The sequence below is a fragment of the Carcharhinus amblyrhynchos genome, chromosome 27 (genome assembly GCF_965287045.1).
Source record: "Carcharhinus amblyrhynchos chromosome 27, sCarAmb.v2.hapA, whole genome shotgun sequence".
In the NCBI taxonomy this organism is placed as follows: domain Eukaryota; kingdom Metazoa; phylum Chordata; class Chondrichthyes; order Carcharhiniformes; family Carcharhinidae; genus Carcharhinus; species Carcharhinus amblyrhynchos.
In genome coordinates this window covers 27,710,001-27,730,577 of record NC_137350.1, presented here as the reverse complement: position 1 = coordinate 27,730,577, position 20,577 = coordinate 27,710,001, and the positions used below count along the sequence as shown (strand labels likewise).

At 44.1% G+C, this 20,577-nt stretch overlaps 1 protein-coding gene across 2 annotated transcripts in view; it reads right to left on the bottom strand.

Moving 5' to 3' along the window:
- ghdc (GH3 domain containing) overlaps positions 1-18,896 on the bottom strand; it is a 31,949-nt gene extending 13,053 nt beyond the window's left edge. The window contains exons 1-4 of one of the 2 annotated variants that reach the window (XM_080213711.1): positions 18,854-18,896; positions 13,382-13,864; positions 7,358-7,970; positions 2,941-3,130 (exon numbers count right to left, since the gene is read on the bottom strand). In XM_080213711.1, the coding sequence (XP_080069837.1) occupies positions 2,941-3,130; positions 7,358-7,970; positions 13,382-13,864 (1,286 nt within the window). In that variant the 5' untranslated portion in view covers positions 18,854-18,896. Of the gene's footprint in view, positions 1-2,940; positions 3,131-7,357; positions 7,971-13,381; positions 13,865-14,168; positions 14,188-18,853 lie in introns of those variants that run through there. The other variant, XM_080213713.1, reaches the window with a different exon arrangement.
- Positions 18,897-20,577: the final 1,681 nt, after the last annotated feature.

Below are 20,577 nucleotides of genomic sequence, written 5' to 3'. Positions count from 1 at the left end.
GTTTGCTTTAATTTCAAGAAGGCTAAAATGCCATAATGGTTTGCAAGTTACTCTGCAGCTATATGGAGTTCTGGTTGGAACACTGCTGAAGTGATGTTTTCAGTTGTTTCGAACACTGCATCACAGGAAGGGGTAGTGAAAATGTGGAACTCTGAGGTAGGGTGAGCTGAAAATTTCAGAACTTAAATTAATGTAATTTTGTTAGGCAATGGGTATGGAACTGAGGCTGGAAAATGGAGCTCACTCTGGAAAGTTACATTCTAAATGGTTGAAAGTTAGAAGCAGCAGAGGATCCAGAAATGTAGATAATTAAAATTAGCAGGTATAGTAAATAAAGGCCATGATATTTAGAGGGCTAAAACAGACTTTTTTTTATGCTGGGCTAGCATTTATTGCCCTTGAACTGAGTGGCTTGCTCGGCCATTTCAGAGTCAACCATGTGGGTCTGGAGTCACACGCAGGCCAGACCTTGTAAGAATGACAGATTTTCTTCCCTAAAGAACGTTAGTGACCCAGATGGGTTTTTTTTCTCCAACAATCAACAATGGTATCCTGGTCATCAGTAGATTTTTAATTCCGAATTTTTACTCTGTTCAAATTTCACCATCTGCTAGGGTGGGATTTGAACCCAAGTCCCCAGAGCATTGTTCTGCGTCTCTGGGTTACAAGTCCAGTGATAATACAACTGCACCACTGTCTCCCCAAGGAAGTAGAAGTCAGGTTTCAGCTATACAAAGCACTTGTTAAGCCACACCTGAAGTACTATAAGATATTCTAAGTGCTACATCTTGGGAAGGGCACGCTCACTTTGAAAGAATTGTAGCTGAGATTTACCAGGTCACCCAGATTCCATAAGAGTTACACTGTAAGGAGAGAATACACTGAGGAAAATATCATCCCTGGAATTTAGAAGGTTAAGTACGATTTGATCAGGATCTTCAAGTTTTTGAGGGGAACAGATCGGCCATATAGTGAGAAACTATTTTCACTGATTGGGGAGTGAAGAACAAGGGGTTCTAATTTAAAAATAGAATGAGTGCTTTCAGGAACGCAGATAGGGAACACAATCACATAAAAGGAAGGTAGAAGCTTGGAACTCTCTCTGTCCCTCAAAAGACAACTGATACCAGGTCAATTGTCGACTTTAAATCTGGGATTGATGAGATTTTTTTTTACCAAAGATACAAAAGGGACAAGAGGCAAAGATGGGTATGTGGAATTAGTTGCAGGTTAGTCATGACCTATCTGGATGGCAGACAGGCTCGAAGGACTAAAAAGCCAACTCCTGTTCATATGTCAATCATAAGTGACAGCACTGACACACATGCATTGAAGAGCCCTTGGCTATAACTATAGAATCACAGAATCCCGATAGTGCAGAAGGAGGTCATTCAGCAAGTCTGCACCGACAACAGTCTCAGCCAGGCCCTATCCCCGTAACCTCACCTAGTTACCCTGTTATTCCCCCTGACACTAAAGGGGCAATTTAACACGGCCAAAGAAACCTGACCTGCCCATCTTTTGAGGTTTTTGAAAATCACACTCTGTTTTCTTCAGTCAGTTCACTCACTGGCCTTTGCCACAATTGAAAGTGACCTCCCCAGCTGGCAATTAGAGGACGGGATGGATAATAGGCAGCTTTTCCAGCCATCAATCTAATCATCATCCTCACTGTTTGTGTTAACCACTGTTACATTCAATAGAGACTTGTAAGAATGCAGTCTCTCAATTTAAACAGGACAATATTTTCTACATCAATATTCCTTAATCATCTGTCCTGGTCCCTCCACGCTATTGTTAAGAAAGCCCAAAACACTTCAACTTTCCCTGGCGCTAAGGAAATTTGGCATGTCCACTACAACTATCATCAATTTTTACAGATGCACCAGAGAAAGCATCCTTTCCAGGTATCACAGCTTGGTATGGTTCCGGCTCTGACCAAGACTGCAAAAAACTACAACGGGTCATGAATGAAACCCAGTCTATCACTCAAACCAGCCTCCTATCCATTGGCTCTGTCGACACTTCCCACTGTCTCCGAAAAGCAGCCAGCATAATCAAGGATCCTATGCACCCCAGACATATTCTTTTCTACCTTCTTCCCAACGGAAGAAAGTACAAAAGTCTGAGATCACGTACCAACCGACTCAAGAACAGCTTCTTCACTGCTGCCATCACACTTTTGAATGGGCGTATCATGTATTAAGCTCATCTCTTTCTTCACTATAGCTACAACTGTAACACTATATACTGCTCCCTTTCTTTTCCTTCTCCCCTAAGTAGTCTATGAACAGTATGTCTTTATAGCGCATGTGAAACAATACTTTTCACTGTATCCCAATACATGGTGTTAGAATATAACCAATGATAACATTGGATCTGTTATAGTGTGACCCAGTAAACTACGTAACCAATAACAAAATGATGTGATGATCAACTGAGCAGTTAACTCGGTATAAATAAGAACCTAATCAGCTTTGACAAAGGATCATCTGGACTCGAAACATCAGCTCTTTTCTCTCCTTATAGATGCTGCCAGACATGCTGAGATTTTCCAACGTTTTCTCTTTTGGTTTCAGATTGCAGCTTCCACAGTAATTTGCTTCTAAATAAAAACCTATTGGGAATTGTTGGGGAGCTTGGAATGACCCAGGATGAGGCCTCAAGTGTTGGAGTAATGAAGTTTCTTTCTTAAATCTTTTTCTTTGATTTATCTGTTGAGAGTAAGTTTTGTTTCTTTTAGTCTATAACTTAAAAGTACCATCTGCTGGATGAACACATGGGACAATAATAAATCAAATCAGTAACATTTAAGAGAAGTTTTGGGTTGCATTGTTTAAATTTTTACCTTTAATATATTATTACAAATGATATCAAAGTGAAGACTAATGTAAAAGAATACAAGTAACAAAGCTGCCTTTCGAACTAACTTATCTGTACCTGTACAAACCAGATGCGTTTGTGACAACCAGTTCATATAGCTGATTTTCCTTCACTTCATCCAGGAACAGTGTTTGCGGTTGTTCTTCAGTGCAGAAGTCAACAGGGATAAATTCAAAAAAGATCGATTGTGGCCATAGGAGATAATGCCGCTCTTCTTTCTCTGGCCACAGATTCACCCCAATCAGACCTAAGAAAAGAGGTGGAATCACAGAATGGGTATAACACAGGAGGCAGCCATTCAGCCCATCTTATCCATGTTGGCCCTCCAACATGGTGAGGATAACTTAGTTACTCCCACTTCCCTGCCTGCTCCTCAAGACCCTGCACTCCAATCCCCTTTTTGAGAGCCAAGACTGAACCTGCCTGACAGGACTGTACAAGATTATGAGGGGCATGGACAGAGTGGATAGTCAAAAGCTTTTTCCAGGGTGGAAGAGTCAATTAGTAGGGGGCACAGGTTTAAGTTGCAAGGGGCAAGGTTTAAAGGAGATGTACAAGGCAAGTTTTCTTTTTGCACAGAGGGTGGTGGGTGCCTGGAACTCACTGCCCGCAGAGAAGCAGATACGATAGTGACTTTTAAGAGGCATCTGGACAACTACACGAATAGAATGGGAATGGAGGGGTATGGTCCCCAGAAGAGTGGGGGGTTTTAATTCAGTTGGGCAGCATGTTCACAGGCATACTTACAAAACTAAGAGCAGATTCATAGGGGCATCAAAAAGAGAAAGCATTTCTAGAATGCTCAAATTAAAAAATCAAAACCAAGTTGTACAGAATTGCAGTTAGATCACAATTGGGTGTATTGTGAACTATTCTGGTCTCTGTATTATAATAAAAAAGAGAGGCACTGGAGGAGAGGTAGAAAATGCTTTACTAGAACATCAGAAATGAGAGCTTATACATGTCAGGAAACACCAAACAGGCTGAGACCATTTTCTCCAGGTTGAGGGGGTTATTTCATTATGAAAGGTTTCGATAGCACAAGCTGAGAGAAAACGTTTTCACTCGCGGGGGGAGGGTCAACGTTCCTGTGCTGTAATTTCTTTTGTTCTTCTTTGAACTTGCCTCAACCTCTCACTCAGACAGTCCATTCCAGGCTGAAGCTATCGCAGCCAAAACATACTCCTGTTAGATTTTTTTTTTAAATGGTGCAACCTTCACCTCGATCAAGGGTGAACGAAAAAAGGCAGCTGCAGTTCCAAGGCCTGACAGCTACTCAGTGATTCCTGCTGGAAACTGTGCGCACAGGGACATCGGGAGATGGGCCTATTGAAGTACAATGGAGAAGCCTATCAACACTCACAGTTTGGTCTTGTACAGGAAGCCTGACTGCTTCGGGGGGAGAGGTTCTGGATGGTTCCTTGCACTTATCAAACCATACCTCAGCAGGAATCAACCAAGATGGCACAGTAGTTAGCACTGCTGCCTCACAGTGCCAAGGATCTGGATTGATTCCCAGCTTGGGTCACTATCTGTGCGGAGTCTGCACACCCTTCCCGTGTCTGCATGGATTTCCTTCGGATGCTGCGGTTTCTTCCCACAGTCTGAAAGACGCGATGGTTAGGTGCATTGGCCATGCTCAATTCTCCCTTAGTGTACCTGAACAGGTGCCAGAGTGTGGTGACTAGGGGATTTTCACAGTAACTTCATTGCAATCTTAACATAACTGACTTGTGAGACTAACAAATAAACTTAAACAACCACAGGAGATGGCAGGAGGATATTAAAAATGATCTACCCCATCCCAGAGTCCAGTTCCTTTTGTGAGCAACAGGTAAAGATGCTGTTAACACATATATCTGTACACCATAGAGAAATAGCTTAAAGTCAGGTAGACTGGATACAGCCAGGCACATTGATAACCCACATTATGGAAACAACTGTGAGTTTAGTCACAAACATAGGGCATAAGATTCGCTGCTGCTAACAGAGCAATAGTTAGGGATAATAAAAAGACTGCCTGTGGTGTAGAAATAACATCAGAGGTGTGGTGTGCAGTGAAGCATACACCACATCTTGAAGGAATGTACGAGGTCCAAGTTACAAAAAGCAAATGGTCTGCAAGATGTGTTGTTTCTACAACTAAGCATAAAAGGGGGAAAAAGGTCACTGAGATAGTCGGGACAGCAGTGATTAAGTTGGCAAAGGATTGATTACCGCCAGTCTGAACTGGACATGTAACAGTGTTGGATAAGATGGATGAGTTTGCTAATGCACTCTTGTGATAACAGGAGACATTGTTAGATGGGGAGTAGAGGGGATGGAAACTTGGAGCACCTCGAGCCAATAGGGGAATGACAACACATAGATGGGACAGGGACCACCAATTAGGGGAGAACAACACATTGCAAAGCCATTACAATGCTTGTAAAAAAGTATAAAAATGTGCTGCAAATCGATGTAAGGTGTGCCTACTTCATTGGACACCCGGTCTTGCAAGAACGTTAAATAAAATATCTTGCTCCTTCAGAACTTGACTTGACTAAATTGTTTGACTGTGAGCTGCGTTTCTCACACTTTACAATTGATAATGTGCCATTAAGTCCCTACAACGCAAAGGAGGCCATTCAGCCCACCAAGCCTGCATCGATAGCAATCCCACCCAGGTCCTATCCCCGTAACCCCACATATTTATCTTGCTACCGTGTAATCCCCGATTATATTGAATTGCATTTGAATTTTAAAATCGTAGAAATTTTTAAAAAATATCGACAAATAGCATTGAAGCTGCTGTACATAGTTTAAATTGTAATGTACAGACATTGTGACAACAGGTAAGTGGGAGATTTAAGCCACATTTTTCACTTATCACTTTATTTGATGTTTGAAATAAAATATCAATTGTGCTTTATTTTAAAATGTTGATCTTGGACTAAGGATCAATTTAGCATGGCCAACCAACCTAACCCGCACATCTATGGAATGTGGCAGGAAACTGGAGCACCTGGAGGAAACCCACGCAGACATGGAGAGATTGTGCAGACTCCATACAGACAGTGACCCAAGGCTGGAATTGAGCCCGGGTCCCTGGCATCGTGCTGCCCACCACGAATGACGTGAGATTAGGACCTGCCAATCACTGTAAACCAAACCCCCCAGACTGATGTCAGGAACGCAAGGGTCCCGGTGGAGGCTGGATCATTGGAAGTATTTAAAGTGGAGGTGGATAATTATTTGACAGATCGAGGAATAGAGGCTATGGGGGAAATGGCACAGACAAGAGCTGTGGCTGGCATAAATCAGCAATGTTCATACTGAATGGCGGGGCAGTCTTGATGGCCAACTCCTGCTTCTGTTCCTTGTGTTGTGTTCTTGTGTGCATTTTGGAATGAATGCAAAATGTTCACATGTAGGTAGATATATCTTAGACATTCCTTAAATTCACCTGCAATGAAGCTTTTCCTCCTGCTTTCTGTTCTTTCCTTCCGAGTCTTGGAAGCATCTGTTTGTCCTGATGTGATTGAAATGGCCTGAGATGGTTTTCTACATGAAAGGGACTACCCAATTCAAATTTCTGGTAATAGCTCATTTATTTTACTTATCATTGTCACGAGTAGGCTTACATTAACACTGCAATGAAGTAACTGTGAAATTCTAGTCCTAGTTACTGTGAAAATCCCCTGGTTGCCACACTCCAGCGCCTGTTCAGGTACACTGAGGGAGAATTTAACACAGCCAATGCACCCAACCAGCACGTCTTTCGGACTGTAGGAGGAAACCGGAGCACCTGGAGGAGACATAAGAACATAAGAAATAGGAGCAGGAGTGGGCCATCTAGCCCTTCGAGCCTGCCCCGCCATTCAATAAGATCATGGCTGATCTGAAGTGGATCAGTGCCACTTTCCCGCTTTCTCCCCATAACCCTTAATTCCCTTGTCTATCATAAATCTATCCACCCATTACTTAAATATATTCAGTGAGGTAGCCTCCACCACTTCAATGGGCAGTGAATTCCAGAGATTCACCACCCTTTGAGTGAAGAAGTTCCTCCTCAACTAAACTGCCCCCCCCGACTTATTTTGAGGCTGTGCCCTCTAGTTCTGCTATCCTCTCTAAGCGGAAAGAATCTCTCTACATCTACCCTATCTAGCCCCTTCATTATCTTGTAAGTCTCTATAAGATCTCCCCTCAGCCTTCTAAACTCTAACAAGTACAGACCCACGCAGACATGGGGAGAATGTGCAGACTCTGCACAGACAGTGACCCAAGCTGAGAATTGAACCCGGGTCCCTGGCACTGCAAGGCAGCAGTGCTAACCACCGTGCCGCCCTGAATTACAGGCCCAGATTACAGACTAACATTGTGGAGTCAGGAAGTAGTGTAATGTACTTGCCTCATCCTGACAGCATAACAACTAAAAGAAATACAGCGAAGCAGGTTAGGCAACATGTGATATTGAAAGAAGCACCATTACCTTCAGTAGCTGCATAAACCGGAGAGTAAATAGGAACTCCTTCACAGTAGAAGTGTTTCAGGTGCCTTCCGTACAGCTCATTTGAACCAGAATCCACAGCGAGAACCAAGTTGAGGTGGGGCCACACCCTACGAGCAATCCCCCGAAATCCACACCCAAACTCCGCGGCAAGTTCTGAGGCCCTTCGAGGATCTGGCTTCAATTGAGCCTGGAGCTTCATGCGAACATCCTCGGGAATCTTCAGTCTGGGATTTATTTGGCCCAGTCTAACGTCCTCGATCAACTGCTCCCACTTACTTTGCAGGAAAGCAAAACTGTGGTAAACGATGGAAGCAAAGGTAGCCTCCAACGTTCCCAAACTTCGATCTTTCAGGGCAAACAGTAGATGGACATACAGTGCCTCAGGTTGGGTAGGAACTTCGAATCCAGCTAATGGCGTCGTGTAAGTACTCAAGTTAAGCTTGGAAGTCAAGGGTGAAGGGAAATTGGGGCCAACTGGAATTCCGGATTCTGAACGACTCCAACTAGGAGGGTAATAAAACCTTGCAGTCCGCTGTAAGTTTCCAGTCTGTGGGTAGACGTTAAGCATTACATTGAACACCACGCAAAAGGCCTGTGATGGGGGCAAAAGACAATAGTTTCAGTTGGTCTTTAAACAAAAGAGTCACACTGCTTCTCTTGTCCTACTCATAAGCTGAGCTGACAATAAATCACATCTTATTGCTCTTATATTCTTAATTTTTCCAGAGAAATTTTAAATTATTAACAGAGTCACTATTACGTTCATATTATAATAATCCTTCAAAAGGTTCTCCAATACTTTATTACTAAGTTTTGTTAAATCCACCATCCGTTAAAGAGCTCATAGATTAACCGCAGTCCTCACAAGCCTTTGTTCTTTGAGCTTTGGTCCACATGCACATATTTCACTCTTATCAGTGAGTGTGCTTCACAATTCAGTTGTGAGCACAAACTACACCAAGGGTCACATAGTAGCACAGTGGTGAGTGTGGCTGCCTCACAGTGTCAGGGACCCGGTTTAATTCCAGCCTCGGGTGACTGCCTGTGTGGAGTTTGCATGTTCTCCCCACGTCTGCATGGAATTCAATGGGCCGAATGGCCTCTTTCTGCTCTGTAGGGATTCTATGATTCTACTAAAATGCATTTGGTGTCATGGACACTGCCCTTACAACTACTGCCCGATCTCCAGCCTCCCCCTCCCTCTTCATAGTCCTTGAATGTGCTGTCACCTCCCAAATCCGTGTCCATCTTTCCCAGTTTGAATTCCTCGAATCAGATTTCCACCTCTGCCGCGGAACTAAAACAGCTCTCATCAAGGGTAAAAATGACATCCAATGTGAATGTGACATAGCTAAGCTACCCTTCCTCATCCTGTCCCTAGACTTTGATGAGGTTGACCACATCATTCTCATCCAGTTGGTTGGCATGGCTCTCGCCTGCTTTTATTCTATTATCAAATCATTGCTTCAGATTCACAAGCAATGGCTCCACCATCCACTTCCACACAGTTACATCCAGCAGCTATCCTTGGCCCACTTGTCATCTACATGCTGCCCCTCAGCAGCATCATCAGAAAACACAGTTTCTACATATCATAGAATCCCTACAGTGCAGGAGGAGGCCAATCAGCCCATCCAGTCTGCACCAACTTTCTGACAGAGTATCTTACCCAGGCCCTCTCCCCGCCCAATCCCCGTAACCTCACACACGTACCAAGGCTGATCTATCTAACATACACATCTTTGGACTGTACACTGAAGAAACACAGCTCTACCTCAGTGTAAACTCTCCCGACCCTCCATTGTCAATTGTCAGTCTATTTGGCCAACATTCAACATTGGAGAAACTGAAATTTCCTCTAATTAAATACTGGATGTTGCAAAAGCTGAAATTTCCTCATTGAATATTGGAAAAACCATGGTTGGTGTCTTCAGTGTCTGAGTCACTAACTCCATCCCTCGCCACTGTCTGAGGCTTCATCAGACTGTCATACCTTTCTCATTAGGATACACAGCATCTAAACCACAAAGTATAAACTGGGAAATGTAAATTATTTTGCTCTTTTCACATGATTTAAATCTAAAGTTGGGAAAGATAGGTGGGATCTCAACAGGGCCACAACAGACAAAAAGTTTTTCTCTTATAAGTGCAGCGTGGTGGCATGTGGTTAGCACTGTTGTCTCACAGCGCCAGAGACCTGGGTTCAATTCTAGCCTTGGGTCACTGTCTGTGTGGAGTTTGCACATTCTCCCTATGTCTGCGTGGGTTTCCTCCAGGTGCCGCTGTTTCCTCCCACACTCCAAAGATGTGCTAGTTAGGTGCATTGGCCATGCTAAATTCTCCCTCACCGTTACCCGAACAGGCGCCGGAGTGTGGCGACCAGGGGATTTTCACAGTAGCTTCATTGCAGTGTTAATGTAAGCCTACTTGTGACACTAATAAATAAACTTTAAAACATTAAAATTCCCCAACATTCATTAAATTCAAGTCCACCAATGGAATTTTACCATCCTGCCCGCCACAGGAATAGGAGCGGGTGAGGGGCAGACCGTGGAAAGGTCTGTTGACCTCAGGTGGAATTTTATGGTTTCAGGACGAGCGAGGCTGTAAAGTCCCGCCCCACATCTGTAAATTCAAAATTTTAAGTGCCCAAATGTTGTTAGTCGTTAATTATGACTTATCGCTCTTTAAAATCATAGAATCCCTGCAGTGCATAAGAGGCCATTCAGCCCATCAAGTCTGTACCAACAACAATCTTGCCCAGGCCCCATTCCCAGTAATGCCACATATTTATCTCCCTGAAACTAAGGGACAATTAAGCATGGCCCATCCAACTAACTTGCATATCTTTGGACTGTGGAAGGAAACCGGAGCACCCGGAGGAAACCCATGCAGACATGGGGACAACGTGCAAACTCCACACAGACAATGATCCAAGGCCGGAATTGAACCCGGGTCCCTGGCGCTGTGAGGTAGAACTGCTGCCACCCATGTGTGCCTTTAAAAATTCACTTACACCTGAAGGCACTTTTTTTGGTGCATTCAGTAGATAAAAAGTGGTCACGTATCACAACTTCATGTCCTGTCATGGGTTTCAATGTCGAGTGCATTGGCGAGGTGTTGTTCTACTGCAGCGAGGGGAAGTGGACTGCAACTTCACGATTTCCAAGTCCAGCTGTTCACAGTGGCACACTGGTTAGCACTGCTGCCGCACAGTGCCAGGGACCCGTGTTTGACTCCCAGCTTGGGTCACTGTCTGTGCGCAGTTTGCACATTCTCCCCATATCTGCATGGGTTTCCTCCAGGTGCTCCAGTTTCCTTCCACAGTCCAAAGATGCACAAGTTAGTTGGATGCGCCATGCTTAATTGTTCCTTAGTTTCAGGGAGATAAATATGTGGCGTTTCAGGGAATAGGGCCTGGGCAAGATTGTCAAAACTGGACAGTCTGAAAGACATGCTGGTTGGGTGCGTTGACACAAATGGGCTCCAGAGTGAGACAACTAGGGGAATTCCACAGTAACTTAATTGCAGTGATAATGTAAGTCTTATTTGTGACTAATAAATAAGCTTTTATCCTGACTTCGTGCCCAGAAGTTACTCTTAGATATACTCCATGATTAAGTAAGCGCTTTTAGCCTCACTGTTATTGCTGATGCAAAATCTCGGCCATGATGGTGTCTATTCCACAAGGCGTCAAGTGCCCTCAGTGTCCTAACCACCAGAGGTTACTGAACATGTTGACTAAATTGGTCTTTGTTTGACTTAAGAAGGTTCTAAAAGGAGAAAATACATCTGTCTCTTTAAACACCTCCTAAAGGGAACAGGGTGTCGAATTAAAGCACAGCCATTAAAAGGAAGGCTTGCGCAGAGATACACACTCAAACACATAGCTAACCATTGAAAAGCACAAGCACACTAGAGACACAGTCCCACTTAATCCAATCTCCCAATTTTGTTATTTTTCTACCCTCAACAATGTTATTTTCAAACTTTAAGCTTTATTGCATTGCAATCAGTTGATTGTTTTTTTGTACATTGGCACAAGAAATTCAGAGCCGCAAGGGAACGGCCTTCAGCAAGTGCAAGGACACATTCCAGACCCACACGGCCCCCAGCCTACCTCCATGAAGCTGCATTCCAGCCACAACCCTCCCTCGTCCTCTCAATGCAAGGACACATTCCAGTTCCACAACCTCCCATCTGCCTGGCTAATACAAGAACGCTGCCCTGTTGTGCACTCCTCTGCCTACACACAGGCTCATTCTGGTCTCGCACCACTCCACCGCGAGGTGATGCATTTTGGTAGACTGAACCAGGGCAGGACTTACTCAGTTAATGGTAGGCGGTGGGGAGAGTTACAGAACAAAGAGATCTCGGGGTACATGTTTATAGCTCCTTGAAAGTGGAGTCACAGGTGGACGGAGTGGTGAAGGGGGCACTCAGCGTGCTTGGTTCCATCGATCAGATGATTGAATACTGGAGTTGGAATGTCTTGTTGAAGTTGTACAAGACATTGGTAAGGCCACACTTGGAACACCGTGCGCAATTCTGGTCACCCTATTATAAAAAGGATGTTATTAAACTGGAAAGAGTGCTGAAAAGATTTATTAGGAATCTACCGGGACTTGATGGATTGAATCATAAGGAAAGGCTGGATAGTCTGGGGCTTTTCTCTCTGGAGCGTAGGAGGCTAAGGGGTGACCTCATAGAGGTCCATAAAATAATGAGGGGCACAGATCAGCTAGATAGTCAATATCTTTTTCCAAAGGTAGGGGAGTCTAAAACTAGAGGGCATAGGTTTCAGGTGAGAGAGGAGAGATACAAAAGTGTCCAGAGGGGCAATTTTTTCCACACACAGGGTGATGAATGTCTGGAACAAGCTGCCAGAGGTAGTAGTAGAGGCGGGTACAATTTTGTCTTTTAAAAAACATTTAGGTAGTTATATGGGTATAGAGGGATATGGGCCAAATGCGGGCAATTGGGATTAGCTTAGGGGTTTTAAAAAAAAGGGCAGCATGGACAAGTTGGGCCGAAGGGCCTGTTTCCATGCTGTAAACCTCTATAACCGCTGAATCCACCCACCCTCCACTCTCCCCCCACACAAGACCATAACCTAATCACTCAAACTTCAGAGTTCGTAAAGAGTGAGACTGCCACATTGCCTTTTGTTTTTGACATATATAAAGATTATTTCCTAACATATTAATACATGAAATATATATCTAAATAAAAAGTAATCTAATTTTTAGACTGTTCTTCTATGGCATTGCTCCATTGCTGAATAGGAAAGTAATGGGAGTAGAATTTCAGCAATGGACAGCTTATATCATTACTGTTACAAAGCAACAAAGCCAAATCCAACCATAAAGGATTAGTTCTCAGAAGAAATGGCCATTTGAGACACTTTGTCTAATAAAGAGCCCTAATAAAGAGTCAATAACCTCAGGGGACAGGGCTGGGTGGGAACAAGCAGGGGCAGGGCTGGAGTGGGAAGGGAGGGGCGTTGGTGGTGGTGGTGGGGGGGGGACCAGCAGGGGCAGGACTTGGCGAGGGTCGGGGGGGGGGGGGGTGGAACCAACGGGGGCAGAGCTGGAGGGGAGGACCAGCGGAGGCAGAGCTGGAGGGGAGGACCAGCGGAGGCAGAGCTGGAGGGGAGGACCAGCGGAGGCAGAGCTGGAGGGGAGGACCAGCGGAGGCAGAGCTGGAGGGGAGGAACCAGCGGAGACAGAGCTGGAGGGGAGGATCAGCGGGGGCAGAGCTGGAGGGGAGGAACCAGCGGAGGCAGGGCTCGGGAGGAACCAGCGGGGGCAGGGCTGGAGGGGGGCCAGCAGGGGCAGAGCTGGGCAGGGGGGCGGAACAAGCAGGGACAGAGCTGGGAACCAGAGTGGAAAGACGGCTGCCAAGAAAAGGAGACAGAAGGGGAGGAAAGAGTTCACAGTTTCAATTTTGGGGAAGACAGTCACCAAATACAAATATGCTTCATGTAATCGGAGCTACCAATACCTGATGGAAGTCATCAGCTGTCTCCCTTGTGGTCAGTAATGTGGCACTGGAGCCTGAAGTACCTGATGTTCTGGACAGGAGACTCGGCCTCTCTGAAATCAAGACATTTTCTTCCCCTTTGCTAATTCGCTCAATGTAATCTTTATAATGGCCATATTGTGTCAGTGGCTGAAGAGTGCGGAACGTCTCGCGGTCTGTAATTTCAGAGAATCCGAATAGTTGGCCATACTCCGTGTTTCTGTTCCTGTGGATCTGGGACAGTAAAGCATCCTGCTGCACTTGCAGAATATTTTTAGTGCTCTGTTCAAGTCTTCGTCGCCGCAGGAGGCTCAGGGCACTTGCAGCTCGCCACACCAGGTAGTGGTTCAAAAGGCTGAAGATCGATCTCTTTTGGCCTTTTGACTTGTTGCGGATATCACGGTAGAGCAATGCCAGCATCCACACACTGAGGAGTCCAAAAATAAAGGCGGCAATGAGAAGCATCTGCCAATAAATAGTAATTGTTAGGACACCAGATCAGAAACCCCAAGGTATATTGTGAAGCCAGACTAAACCCCAACAATTTGCTACTTTGGCATTAATGGGAGTATATGACATACTACTGACACACTAAGAAGCTTTCATTAAAACAAATTTTATTTCACAAAACAGTTTAACATTTAACAATTGAATACTTAAACATTTCAAGATACTATTCTTAATTGATCATCTATTCCTATTAGTTCCAATTCAAGCAATATTCCTCTTATAAACTTAAACCCCGTCTTGTTAAAATACAAGCTTGTACATAGGTTGCCAGTTTTGGAGCTTTCAACCACCAGAGTGAGAGAGAGAGATAGACAGAGAGACATGACTTGCTTCTTTCAGAACTAGGCAGTGGCTGATTGTCTCAGAAATGAAAGAGAAACTGTTATCCCTGCAAACGTAGCTCCTCCCATGAACCACATGTCTCTGTCCCTGTCAATCGATCTAAGCAAAACTTTATTCTGAAATACCAGGGGAAAGCTAAGTGAACATAAAGACATTAACCCTGATTAACAAACACTTCTTGTACTTGTTCTCTCAGCTACTCATTTTAAAAGATTTCTTAAAGAAATAGACATTTTGCAAAACAGATCTGAATTCTAAACACACCCTAAGAAACATGATATACAAATATTTCTTAAAGGCACAGTGCACCACATTGTAAGTAGGGAGCAACATCTGCAAATGTGAAGTCACAACACTCTGCATTTGCTTCCTAATGAGTAATTTTGTAATCCTGTTGCTAATACCTAAATAACAAGAGTATTAATAAAACTATTTGCTTTAGAAAACTTGCAGAGTATTAAACATAATCCCTCATTTGATGCAACTCTTCTCCATCAATATCAACTCTCCATTTATGCCTCTCAGGTATAAAGGGCAGCACAATGGCACAGTGGTTAGCACTGCTGCCTCACAGTACTGGGGACGCAAGTTCGATTCCTGACTTGGGTCACTGTCTGTTTGGAGTTTGCACGTTCTCCCTGTGTCTGCATGGGTTTCCTTCAGATGCTCTATTTTCCTCCTACAATCCAAAGATGTGAAGGTTAGATGGATTGGCCATGCTAAATTTTCCCTCTATGTACCCGAACAGGTGCCGGAATGTAGTGACTAGGGGATTTTCACAGTAATTTCATTGCAGTGTTAATGAATTACTTGTGACTAATAAATAAACTTTAACTTTTCCTTAGATAGACAAATGTCCCAATTGGTAATGACATTATCTAATGGAGCACTGAACTGTACAGATTGGAAGTGCCCCTATGTTAAGAAAGGAAGTAAAAATCTAAGATTTCCATTGTGACTTCTATAAGAAAATGGGGATGTACTGAGTCAAGCTCAACTGTGATGTCTTTCATCAGCAAACAGCCAACTAACCTTCACCCCTATGTCCACAGAAGAATAGATGATACTGTGGCAAAAAATTGCAGAATTGTCAATTTGGCTGAAGTCTTGGGTGAGTAGAAAGAGGTTACGTGGATTTTATAACACAAACTGTCTACAGGCTCCCAGGCACAGTTCATTGGGGAGCAAGCGGGTAAGTGGAACTGATCCACTTCAGATCGGCCATGATCTTATTGAATGGCGGGGCAGGCTCGAGGGGCTAGATGGCCTACTCCTGCTCCTATTTCTTATGTACGTCAAAGTTTAGCCTCCACGTAGACAGAAAATAGGAGTAGACCATTCAGCCCTCCGTGCTTGCTTCACTAGTCAACATGATCATGACTGATCCTCTATCTCAATGTCATACTCCAGCACTCTCCTTGACATCTTTAGATTCTAGAAACCTGTATCCTTCTTAAATATATTCAGTGATTTGTCCTCCTCAGCCTCCTTCTGCAGTGGGGAATTCTACAAATTCACCACTCCCCGAGTGAAGAGGTTCCTCCTCCTCACAGTCTGAAATGGCCTGCTCTGTATTCCGAAATGGTGAGCCCTTGTTCTAGATGACCCCAGCCAGAGAAAACAACATCCCTGAATCCAGTCAATAGAGCCCTGTCAGAATTGTATACGTTTCAATTGGATCCCCTCTCATTCTTCTGCACTTCAACCATTGTCGCTCTCCTACTCCATCCTACACCAATTCCCCCAACCAAATCTGATCTTGAACTTTTTGCCAAAACCACAAATGCTGAATGTGAATTCCACAGAGCATTAGCTGTTTTAAATGTCTTGCACTGGGCAGCACAATGGTTAGCACTGCTGCCTCACAACGCAAGGGATCAGGGTTCAATTCCCGGCTTGGGTCACTGTCTGTGTGGAGTCTGCACGTTCTCCCCATGTCTGCGTGGGTTTCCTCCCACAATCCAAAGATGTGCAGGTTAGGTTGATTGGCTATGGTAAATTGCCCCTTAGTGTCAGGGGGATTAACAGGGTAAATACGTGGGATTATGGAGATAGAGACTGGGTGGGATTGTTGTTGGTGTAGGCTCGATGGGCTGAATGGCCTCCTCCTACATTGTGGCGATTCTATATGCATCTTTTGGCTTCCCATACTGACACCCAAACTCTTGGAAATGACACTCCCCATCTGTTCATCATTTTAAAGATGTTTCTCATGTCATCCTACCATTTTCATTACAGTGTGACCAATCTTTCTGCATAAGGGGGAGGGCACATTTCAAAACCTTTCTCCCTCAAGGGCCCCATGAGCAAATTTCACAAACATAAAACTTAGCACAATTTTAAATATGAATTTTTAAAAAACAGATATGAAAAGACACAAATTTGCTGAGAAAAAAATCCCCAAATTGATTGTAAAAAGAGAGTAATAAATGAAAATGAGTGTGTGTGTGTGTGTCTGGCTCAGTCCCCGTTACAGCTTCATCACCCACATGCACCGTGAGAGCGGATGAGAGTGCAATTTAGCTCAGTTGGCTTGCCAGTTGGTTAGTGATGACAGCGACAACAACAGCGTGGGTTCAATTCCCATACCAGCTGAGGTTATTCATGAAAGCCCCACCTTCTCAACCTTGGCCGCTTGCCTGAGGTGTAGTGATCCTCAGGTTAAGTCACCAGCAGTCAGCTCTCCTCCTCAAAGGCAAGAGCAACCAATGGGCATTACGACAATTTTACCTTGCTGCTAATCAATATCCCTTTGGTCTTCAAAATAGCACAAAGATGACATCAAAGTTGATTGAAGGCAATGTGATGTAAAATAAGTTTGCATGTTGCCCTGCTCGGGTGAGATTGAAAAATCCCACCTGAGATCAACGGACATTTCCGTTGTCGGACCCTCGCCTGCTCCAATTCCATGGTGGGCGATATGGTAGAGTTCTGGCCATTGTGTTTCCCTGCAAAGATCACAGATCATTCTACAGACACACAACAGCCAAAGGGGATTTTAGAATCATCATTTCCCTACAATGCAGCAGGAGGCCAATCAGCCCATTGAGCCAGCACCAACAACAATCCCACCCAGGCCCTATCTCCATAACCCCACATATTCACCCTACTAATCCCCCTGACCCTCAGGGGCTATTTAACAAGGCCAATCTACCTGATCTGCACATCTTTGGTGTTTGGGAGGAAACCCATGCAGACATGGAGAGAATGTGCAAACTCCACACAGACAGATTTTGAGGGATTTTCCTCATTTATCTCAACTTGCAAATAACTTCCCACTGCTGTCCTGTCCTGTCCAAAACTCACTCACTGGAAACAAGTGTCCAGGAAGAGTCGTATTGGACTCGAAAAATTAACTCTTTCTCCCTCCACAGATGCTAAAATCTCTTCAGTTGTTGCCATGTAATGGTGGCTCAGTTAAAATGTTTGGACACTCATGTTTCCAGTGTCTGGTACGCATTCTGCCAGTGAAGTGCTTCCTCCCAGGTTTGACAAAGGATCAACTGGACTCGAAATGTCAACTCTTTTCTCTCCTTCCAGATGCTGACAGACGTGCTGAGACTTTCCAGTATTTTTTCATTTTGATTTCTACCAGACCTTTTCTTTTTATAAGGGGATTGAGGGGACGGAGTTACATCAGCAACTAGTCTTTTATTTCCCTCAATTTGCAGAAGGGAGACACTGCCCAGGAATTACATTTCCTTAGATTTTTATAAAGTTCAGCCACCTGCTTTGTACTCTGAAATGCCAGGGTATGCTGTCACTGAGATTTCAGTTTACTGAAGGCATGATGAATATCCAGCAATAACTTTAGACAGTATAAAGTCTCACAACACCAGGTTAAAGTCCAACAGGTTTATTTGGAATCACAAGCTTTCAGAGTGCTGCTCCTTCATCAGGTAAGTGGAGGACTAGCGCTCCGAAAGTTCATGATTCCAAATAAACATGTTGGACTTTAACCTGGTGTTGTGAAACTTCTTACCGTGCCCACCCCAGTCCAATGCGGCATCTCCACATCATTAGATTGTGGGCTCTGTCTTTCCAAACCTGTGTCATTTCTAGTGACATGAAAATAGAAAGCGTTGGAAAAACTCAGCAGACTTGAAGCTGCCCCCAAACCATTACGAAAACCAGTGGGAAAGGGGTGCAGTTGATGAAAAGGGAGACTGGTGGTTATATAGAACCTCAAAACTTCAGAAATAGCAGGACAGGAAATTGGACTTACTCCCAATTCCTGGTCAGGTTAAAATAGAAAGTTAGCGAAGTTTAAGATTATAATCGACGTTTTGGTGCATCACGTGACGGTGTTTGTCACTATGTCACTGCTTATCTGCAGCTTATATTCTTCAAGAACACTGACGTATTGCGAAAACGTTACAATATTTTCCCCGGAACAACTGCAACTTTTAATGTAACAATGTCGGTCCGGGTCGCGGGGCCGGAAAGGTTATAGGGTATTGAATGCTGAAGATGAAACGAAAACAGCTGATCCGGGCCGGCCTGTGCAGTTTCTCAGATTGAATGCTGTGCATGAACTTTGTGTTGTCCTTTACTCTCTTCCCCCCACTGTCCCGTTTTAAAGTAAAGCGTTCACTCACTCACCTTCTTCCGCCTTCACCATCCTCACTGACTCAGCACTCTACGCACTGACGTTGCTGTAGCGGATACGGGCTCACTTACCACCTCCTCCTCGCAGTCAATGCTGGCAGCTCCACTTTGGGTCAATGGGGACACCACAGCCTCTCACCACCTCACCAGCTGAGCACTGCCTTTGTAAAATTAAGGATCAACATAGAAGCCCTGCAGTGTAGAAGATGCCATTCGGCCCATTGATCCCAGGCCGACTCTCTGACAGGGTATCTTAACCAGGTCCTCTCCATGTAATCCCATACATTTACCATGGCTAATCCATCCAACCTACATATCTTGAGACACAAAGTGGCAATTTAGCATGGCCAATCCACCTAACCTACACATCTCTGGACTGTAGAAGGAACACAGTAAGAAGTCTCACAACACCACGTTTAAGTCTAACCAGTTTATTTGATAGTAATCCCACAAGATTTCAGAAACAGTGTTCCTTCATCAGGTGTGTGGAAGGTTTTGATCAGAGAAGGGCATATAAAGACACACACAGTTTACAGAATACTGATTAGAATGCAAGTCTTTACAGCTAACCTGCTATTCAAATCTTAAAGATGCAGACAATGTGAGTGGAGATCTCCACTCATTGTCTGCATCTTTAAGACTTGGAATAGCAGGTTCGCTGTAAAGATTTGCATTCTAATCAGTATTCTGTAAACTGACACCCTTCTCTGAACAGAACCTTCCACACACCTGATGAAGGAACACCGTTTCTGAAAGCTTGTGGAATTACTGTCAAATAAACTGGTTGGATTTAAACCTGGTGTTGTGAGATTTCTTACTGTGTTTACCCCAGTCCAATGCGAGCATCTCTACATCATGACTACTGTAAAGGAAATCAGAGCAGCCTGAGGAAACCCATTCAGACACTGGGAGAACAAACTATACAGTCACCCAAGGGTGGAATTGAACCTGGGTTCCTGAAGCTGTGAAGCAGCAGTGCTAACTTGTGTGCCGCCAACATTTTCATAAAATAAAGCAATGTTTTAATACCTGGCTGAACTGGTTAATTTGTCTCTCCCATTCTCCTTTTAAATTCCAACCCCCTGTACAAGTTTTCTCACTAACCATTCCCTCCCCTGCTACCCTTACAATGTCAATTACTGGCCTTTTGCTAAGATCCAGCATCAGGTCAAACCCAAGTTAGGATTCAAGCCTCATTTTGTCAGCTTGGATCTTGTTTATCTCTTTTATGGGGATCTTGAACTAGATTCAATTCATGGAATCCCTACAGTGCAGGAAGCCATTCGGCCCATTGAACTTGCACCAACACCAGCCAGGCCTTATCCCTGTCACCCCTACCCTGCTAATCCCCGTCACTAAGGGGCAATTTTGGCATTCCACACGTCTTTGGAGTTTCAATTTTTTTTTTTGGAGCTTGAATTTATTTTTTTGGAGCAAGCAAGGAATGGGTTTGGGTGTGCCCGGTCCATTCTGAGCTTTGGATTTGTAACTTTAAGGATAGAGTAAAAAATAATTTAAAAATAAATTCCCCGAGTTCCCTGAGAGACATTCCCAGACCATCTTAAATTAAAGCAAAATGCTGTGGGATGTTTTCCATCTGAAATATACAAAACAGAAAAACTCAGAAAAAACTCAGGTTGGGTAACAGCTATGGAAGGACAAACAAGTTTGAGTCCATGTGACCGTTCTACAGATTATAAGGGTCATACAAACTCTAA